Source organism: Octopus bimaculoides, chromosome 2 (assembly GCF_001194135.2).
Source record: "Octopus bimaculoides isolate UCB-OBI-ISO-001 chromosome 2, ASM119413v2, whole genome shotgun sequence".
Lineage (NCBI taxonomy): Eukaryota > Metazoa > Mollusca > Cephalopoda > Octopoda > Octopodidae > Octopus > Octopus bimaculoides.
In genome coordinates this window covers 103,973,564-103,982,583 of record NC_068982.1, presented here as the reverse complement: position 1 = coordinate 103,982,583, position 9,020 = coordinate 103,973,564, and the positions used below count along the sequence as shown (strand labels likewise).

The 9,020-nt window shown below is 32.5% G+C and overlaps 1 protein-coding gene across 1 annotated transcript in view; it reads left to right on the top strand.

Moving 5' to 3' along the window:
* LOC106884052 (uncharacterized protein DDB_G0283697) overlaps positions 1-9,020 on the top strand; it is a 53,715-nt gene that overhangs the window by 41,925 nt on the left and 2,770 nt on the right. Inside the window, exons 15-22 of the mRNA XM_052965867.1 lie at positions 1,629-1,673; positions 3,641-3,688; positions 4,383-4,430; positions 5,549-5,596; positions 6,088-6,135; positions 6,817-6,864; positions 7,555-7,602; positions 8,320-8,358. Of these exons, the coding sequence (XP_052821827.1) occupies positions 1,629-1,673; positions 3,641-3,688; positions 4,383-4,430; positions 5,549-5,596; positions 6,088-6,135; positions 6,817-6,864; positions 7,555-7,602; positions 8,320-8,358 (372 nt within the window). The remainder of the gene's footprint in view (positions 1-1,628; positions 1,674-3,640; positions 3,689-4,382; positions 4,431-5,548; positions 5,597-6,087; positions 6,136-6,816; positions 6,865-7,554; positions 7,603-8,319; positions 8,359-9,020) is intronic.

Sequence of the window (9,020 nt, the reverse complement as noted above, 5' to 3'; positions counted from 1 at the left end):
ACATAACAGATGAGCATTATTTGTAATTCAACAGTACAACAGTGTAAGACTACCCTTTCAGATATACTTACATTGTGATTTCTGCAATGTGGTGCATAAATTGTCAAGTAAATGAGACGCATCTTTGCCTCCACTGATACACTTGCAAAGTGTTGAGTAAAATTATTTCGTTGCAGACCTCCTTTGAGTCTTTTTATTATCACTGCGACACACATAGTCCCCAGTTGGTAACATTGATTTCAAGGCCCTCCCAGATGAGAGACTGGCATTCCACTTAATATCTATGTTCCATGCTGGCATGGATTGGAGAGTTATTAATGTAGAAATATGGTATCGTAGCTACTAACAGTTGAGGGTTGCGTAGTCTAGAAGGCGTTTTTAGATTTCATTAATCTCTTTAACCCGGGCAAAGCTGGGTATTTCTGCTAGTAATAAATAATCATGCTGTTGAAATGCATGTGGTGATATGTTGAGCTTTCCATTCTCTTTTTCTACACAAAATCATGCAATATGTAGCAATATGTACCAGTTATGCCATTGATATATACAGGATGCTTAAGACCAGTAGACAACACTCTGGCTCTGTATGGTCTCTTCACTGACCAGTTTAAATGTTGTACTATTTATAATCAAGAAATTTGTTTACTAAGTTAATAGAATTATGAATATGTGTTTTCCTTTTGTTTTACAGAGAAAATCTGCCTTTATTTCTAACTCTCTTAAAAGCTACACTTTGTGTGGACATTTGCACTAGCTCCTATGGAGGGCTAATAGGGTTTGTTGCCTAAAACTAAGGAGAGCTAAATAGCATGACTATAATACGTCTATAATAACTATATGCCCCGGTGGTGTTTGATGAGAGGTTAAAGATTAATAAGAATTAGTAATGCAATCATTCGCGTCCCAAGTTAAATTTCAATTTGTCCCAAAGTTCTTTTCAATCCCATTTTATATGATACATACGGGATGCCTAAGACCAGTAGGAAAATCTCTGATTCTGTATGAACTCTTTACTGACTAATTTAAATACTGTACTATTTAAAATCAAGAAATATATTTACTACATTAATGGAATCTTGAATATATGTTTTCCTTTTGTTTTACAGAGAATACCTGCCTATATTTCAAACCAGCTTAAAAGCTACACTCTGTGCAAACATTTAAACTAGCTCCTATGGAGGACTAAAACTAACGAGAGTTAAATAGCATCACTATAATACGTCTATAATGACTATATTGCCTGGTGGTGTTTGTCACATAACAATCCCATTTGATATTGTCACATAACAATTTGAGGCTACTGAATAACAAATGGGATTGTTATGTGACAATGCAGAATTATGTAATGTTATATAACGTACTTTGTATTTTTAATAGATAACCATGCTATTGAAATGCATGTGGTGATATGTTGAGCTTTGCTTTCTCTTTTTTTTTACACAAAATGATGCACTTTGCAATATGTGCCCGATTACACCATTGATACATACATGGACTTACATGATGCCCAAGACGAGTAGACAGGTCTCTGACTTCATGTGGACCGCTGCATTAAGCAATTTAAATGTTGTACAATTTGAAATCATAAATGGAATCATGAACATATATGTTTTCCTTTTGTTTTACAGAGATCTGCCTTAAGTTCTATGGATGATACCCTGGATGCTGACATGGTAATTATTACAGATATATTAAAGTACTTGTTCAGGATTGAAAAGCAACTATTCAACCATTTATATCATTGTGTGTGTGTTTGTTGTGTGTGTGTGTGTTCTGTGTGTATGCGTGTGTGTGTGAGGTGAAGAAACCTGAATCTATAGGTCAAAACATCATTATACACATCTCAACAATGTAATCATTTTTACTATCAATATGAAGTACACATTATGTAAATTCACATTCTGGCATAATCACAACATATCTTCCGCTCATACAGGGTAAAATGCAGGCAAATCTATGAAGATAAAGATCTTTGCCCCAAAGTTTGATTGTATTTCAATACATAATTGCTGAGTATCACCTAATGAAATGGCATGGTTATGTGACAATGCAGTATTATATAATGTTACAAAATGTACTTTGCATTTGTAATAATAAACTTGCTATTGAAATGCATGTGATGATATGTTGAGCTTCCATTTCTCATTTTTTATACAAAATGATGCACTTTGAAATATGTACCAATTATGCCATTGATATATACATAAGTGTATATATGATATATGCAGGATGCCTAAGACCAGTAGACAACTCTCTGATTCTGTATGAACTCATTACTGACTAATTTAAATGCTGTACTATTTAAAATCAAGAAATATATTTACAATGTTAATAGAATCATAAATATATGTTTTCCTTTTGTATTACAGAGAAAATCTGCCTTTATTTCTAACTTTCTTAAAAGCTACACTCTGTGCAGACATTTAAACTAGCTCTCCTATGGAGGACTATAATACATCTATAATGACTATATGGCCCGGTGGTGTTTGATCAGAGGTTAAAGATGGATGAGAATTGAATCTGTCATGCAACCAGTCTATTCTTCATGTCCCAAGTTGAATCCCAAATGTTGGCCAATTTGTGTCAAAGTTCTTGTCTTGACATAAAATTAATGAAGCGAATGTAATTTATCTCCCACTTGATCTCTGATGTCATCAAACAAATGCCAACCAAGATGACATGAATCAGCCAAGCTCTACCTGCTACAAGTAGCAAACAAAATACTTTTAAATCAGATCCCAATGCTGGATGTTGAAGAATCAAGGGCAAATTTTCAATGCCGGGATCATCCTGATTTCAAAAAAGGTCTATTATGTCCATGTAGAACAAATGTAGACTGAGACGCAGAGATCCTAGACAGACAGAATTTTGCTTTTATCATAATAAAAGGTCATCACATTGATACTGACAGGATAATTATTAAAGATATAATAATTTGCTTATCCTGGATTAAAGAGCAGCTCTTCAACCATCTATACTGTTGTGTATGTGTGAGTGTGTGTGTGTGTGTGTGTATGTGAGTGTGTGTGTGTTTGTTTGTTTGTGTGTGTGTGTTCTGTGTGTGTGTGTGTGAATGCATGTGTGTGACAATGAAAATTGAATGGATAGCTCAGAACATCATGAAACACATCTCAACCATGTGATTATGTATTATCAATATAAAATACACTGCATAACATTTCGTAATTTCATATTCTGGCATAACCACAACATATCATCCAGTAATATTGGGTTAAATGCAGGCAAATCTATAAGGATAAACATCTTTATCACCATGGATTGATTGTATTTCATGAAATGGCTATAGAATATCACCTGATAAAATGGGATTGTTATGTGACAATGCAGAATTATGTAATGTTATATAATGTACTTTATATTTTTAATAAATAACCATGCTATTGAAATGCATGTGGTGATATGTTGAGCTTTGCTTTCTCTTTTTTTTTACACAAAATGATGCACTTTGCAATATGTATCCAATTACGCCATTGATACATACATGGACTTACATGATGCCTAAGACGAGTAGACCGATCTCTGACTCCATATGGACTGCTGCATTAAGCAATTTAAATGTTGTACAATTTAAAATCATAAATGGAATCATGAACATATATGTTTTCCTTTCGTTTTACAGAGAAAATCTGCCTTAAGTTCCAGAGATGGTAGCCTGGATGGTGACAAGGTAATTATTACAGATATATTAAATTACTTGTCCAGGGATTGAAAAGCAACTATTCAACCATTTATACCATTGTGTGTGTGTTTGTTTGTGTGTGTGGGTGTGTATGTTTGGGGGTCTGTGTGTATCAAAAAAAAATTAAATGGATCATTCAAAACATCATTGCACACATCTCAATTGTGTGATTCTTTATTATCAGTGCAAAGTACATTATATAACATTATGTGATTTCATGACCTGGCATAACCTTGACATTTTCTCAGGTAATACTTGGGTAAACTTCAGACATATCTATGAGGATAAAGATCTTCATCCCCAACGATTGATTGCATTTCAATGCATGATTGTTGAATATCAATTGATGAAGAAGTGTGGTTATGTGACAATGCAGAGTTATGTAATGTTACATAGTGTACTTTGCATTCATAATAAATAATCCTGCTATTGAAATGCATGTGGTGATATGTTGAGTTTTCCATTCTTTTGTTGTATACAAAATGATGCACTTTGCAATATGTACCAGTTATGCCAGTGATACATACATAGATTTACAGAATGCCTAAGACCAGTAGACAAGTGTCTGACAATGTATGGACTCTACACTCATCAGTTTAAATGTTGTACTATTTAAAATCAAAAACTATATTTACTACATTAATGGAATCATAAATATATATGCTTTCATTTCATTTTGCAGAAAAAATCTGCCAAAAGTTCTAAAGATGACTACAAGGATGCTGACAAGGTAATTATAAGATTTGCTGGCCCCGTGCTGACAAAAATGACGGCTAATTGTAGTATTTTATAGATAAATGAGGTACAAAATAATTATAGATAGAAACACTTACATACTTCCCTTGTACATGCACACACATATACTCACACAGAGTTGAAAAGCTGTTTGGCTTTTGTTTTCAGCATTGAATATTCACCATCCCACTTCCATTGCACACACACACACACACACACACACACACACACACACACATTTACATAACTCCCTTTTATGTACACACACATATACTCACGCAGAGTTGAAGTGCTGTTTGATTTTTTTTTTTTACCGTATAACTGCCATCATCCCACTACCAAGTTTGCCATCACCCCTTCCTTCCTTATTCATCTATCATCCCTTCCTTTCTCATTCATATGTTGTGGCGAAGAAATACATAAGAGTATTATTATAGTAGATATTAATTTGCTTTTCTTAGATTGAAAAGCAACTATTCATTGTGTGTTTGTGTATGTGTGTGTGTGCATGCGCACACGTGTGTGTGTGTGTGTGTGTGATAAAAAAATGAATGAATAGCTCAAAACATCATTACAGACATCTCAACTGTGTGATTATGTATTATCAGTGAAAAGTACATTACTCAACACTACGTAATTTTACATTGTCGCAAAACCACTGTTTCCTCAGGTGATACTGGGTAAACTGCAGTGAAATCTATGTGGATAAAGATTTTTATTCTCAAAAAAATGTTTGTTTTTCAATGAGTGATTGCTGAATATTACCTGATTATATGGAATTGTTATGTGACAATGCAGAATTATGTAATGCTATATTATGTCCTTTGCATTTGTCAGAAATAACCATGCTATTGAGGTACATCTGATATGTTCAGCTCCCCATTCTTTTACACTGTACACAATGATGCACTTTGAAATATGTACTAATTACGCCTTTGATACATATATGGATTTACAGAATGCCCAAGACCAGTAGTCAGCTGTCTGACTCTGTGGGGACTCTTCACTGACCAGTTTAAATGTACTATTTGAAATCAAGATATATATTTACTACATTAATGGAATCATGTTAATATATAAATATGAATATATGTGCTTTCCTTTGTTTTACAGAAACAATCTGCTGTAAGTTCTAGAGAAACACACCTGAATGTTGACAAGGTAATTATTAAACATATATATCAATTTGCTCATCTGGATTGAAAAGCAACTATTCAACTATCTATGCCATTGAGTGTGTGTGTGTGTGTGTTAGTGTGTGGATGTATTTGTGTTTCTGTGTGTTTGTGTGTGTAGTAAAAAAATGAATGGATAACTCAAAACATTATTACACATGTCTCAACAGTGTAATTATTTATTGTCAATATAAAGTATGTTACATAATATTGCATAATTCCACATTGTTGCATAACTACGAAGCTTACTTGAGTGAAGCTGAGTAAATGCAGTCATATCTTTGAGGATAAATATTTTTATTCTCCAAGATTGACTGTATTTCAATGAGTGATTGCTGAATATCACCTGATTAACTGTCTAAATGTATATAAACTACTACATAGAACAATATAAACGTTGTACTATTTAAAAACAAAAAAAATTATTTGATACATTAATGAAATCATAAATATATATGCTTTCATTTTATTTTACAGAAAAAATCTGCCATAAGCTCTAAAGAAGACTACAAGGATGCTAAAAGGGTAATTATTAAAGATGTTTTAATTTGTCATGAACTGGAAAGCACTATTCAATCTCCTATACCATTGTGTAAGTGTGTGTGTGTGTTTGTATGTATTTATGTATGTGTGTGTGCATGTGTATGGTAAAGAAGACTGAATGAATAGTTCCAAACAACATTACACACATCTAAACATTGTAATTCTTTGTTATCAGTGCAAAGTACATTACATAACATTACATAATTGAACATTGTTGCACAGTTAAAACCTTTCCTCAGGTTATACTGGGTTAAATGCAGTCAAATCTATGAGGATAAAGCTTTTTATCCCCATAGATTGATTGTCTTCCATGGAATGGTTGTTGAATATCATCTGATGAAATGGTATGGCTCTGTGACAATGCAGAATTATGTAATGTTATATACTTTGCATTTGTAATAAATAACATGCTATTGAAATGCATGTGGTGATATGTTGAGCTTTCCATTCTCTTTTTTATACAAAACCATGCACAATGCAATATGTACAAATTATGTCATTGATACATACATGAAATTACAGAATGTCTAAGACCAATAGACAACTGTCTGACTGTATAAACCACTAATAGAACAATTTAAATGTTGTATTATTTAAAATCAAGAAATATATTTGCTATATTAATGAAATCATAAATATATATGCTTTCATTTTATTTTACAGAAGAAATCTGTCATAAGCTCTAAAGAGGACTACAAGGATGCTGAAAAGGTAATCATTAAAGCTGTATTAATTTGTCATGAACTGAAAAGCACTATTCAATCTCCTATAGCATCGTGTAAGTGTGTGTGTTTGTGTGTTTGTGTGTGTGCATGTGTGCATGTGTATTTGTGTATGTGAGTGCGCATGTGTGTGGTAAAGAAAATTGAGTGGATAGTTCAAAACATCATTACACACATCTTAACATTGTAATTCTTTCTTATAAGTGCAAAGTACATTACATAACATTACATAATTGAACATTGTTGCACAGTTAGAACATTTCCTCAGGTGCAGTCAAATCTATGAGGATAAAGCTCTTTATACCCCTAGATTGATTAGCTTTCACTGAATGGTTGTTGAATATTTTCTGATGAAATGGTATGGCTCTGTGACAATGCAGAATTATGTAATGTTATATACTTTGCATTTGTAATAAATAACATGCTATTGAAATGCATGTGGTGATATGTTGAGCTTTCCATACTCTTTTTTATACAAAACCATGCTCAATGCAATATGTACCAATTATGTCATTAACACATACATGGAATTACAGAATGTCTAAGACCAGTAGACAACTGTCTGACTGTGTATAAACCACTAATAGAACAATTTAAATGTTGTATTATTTAAAATCAAGAAATATATTTGCTATATTAATGGAATCGTAAATATATATGCTTTCATTTTATTTTACAGAAAAAATCTGCCATAAGCTCTAAAGAAGACTACAAGGATGCTAAAAGGGTAATTATTAAAGTTGTTTTAATTTGTCATGAACTGAAAAGCACTATTCAATCTCCTATACCATTATGTAAGTGTGTTTGTGAGTTTGTATGTATTTGTGTATGTGTGAGTGCATGTGTGTGTGTGTGTGTGTGTGTGTGTGTGTGTATGGTAAAGAAGACTGAATGAATAGTTCAAAACAACATTACACACATCTAAACATTGTAATTCTTTGTTATCAGTGCAAAGTACATTACATAACATTACATAATTGAACATTGTTGCACAGTTAGAATATTTCCTCAGGTAATACTGGATTAAATGCAATCAAATCTATGAGGATAAAGCTTTTTATACCCCTAGATTGATTATCTTTCACGGAATGGTTGTTGAATATTATCTGATGAAATGGTATGGCTCTGTGACAATGTAGAATTATGTAATGTTATATAATGTACTTTGCATTTGTAATAAATAACATGCTATTGAAATGCATGTGGTGATATGTTGAGCTTTCCATTCTTTTTCTTATACAAAACCATGCACAATGCAATATGTACCAATTATGTCCTTGACACATACATAGAATTACAGAATGACTCCGACCAATAGACAACTGTCTGACTGTGTATAAACCACTATATTGAACAATTGAAATGTTGTATTATTCAAAATTAAGAAATATATTTGCTATATTAATGGAATCGTAAATATATATGCTTTCATTTTATTTTACAGAAAAATTCTGCCAAAGAAGACTACAAGGATGCTGAAAAGGTAATTATTAAAGCTGTATTAATTTGTCATGAACTGAAAAGCACTATTCAACCTCCTATACCATTGTGTAAGTGTGAGTGCACGTGTGTATGCATGTGTCTTTGTGTGTGTGTGTGCGCATGTGTGTGGTAAAGAAAACTGAATGGATAGTTCAAAACATCATTACACACATCTTAACATTGTGATTCTTTATTATCAGTGCAAAATACATTATATAGCATTACGTAATTGAACATTGTTGCAAAGCCAGAACATTTCCTCAGGTGATACTGGGTAAAGTGCAGTCAAATCTACGAGGATAAAGATCTTTATTCCCATAGATTGTGTTTCATGGAATTGTTGAATATCATCTGATGAAATGGTATGGCTCTGAGACAATGCAGAATTATGTACTGTTAAATAATATACTTTGTATTTGTAATAAATAACATGCTATAGAAATGCATGTGGTGTTATATTTTTTAAGCAAAAGGATGCACTTTGCAATATGTATCAATTATGCTATTGTAGCATACGTGGGTTTCCAGAATGCCTAAGACCAGTAGACAACTCTCTAGCTTTGCATGGACCACTACACTCACTAATTTAAATGTTGAACTATTTAAAATCAAGAAATATATTTACTATACCATTAGAATCATATATATATATATATATATATA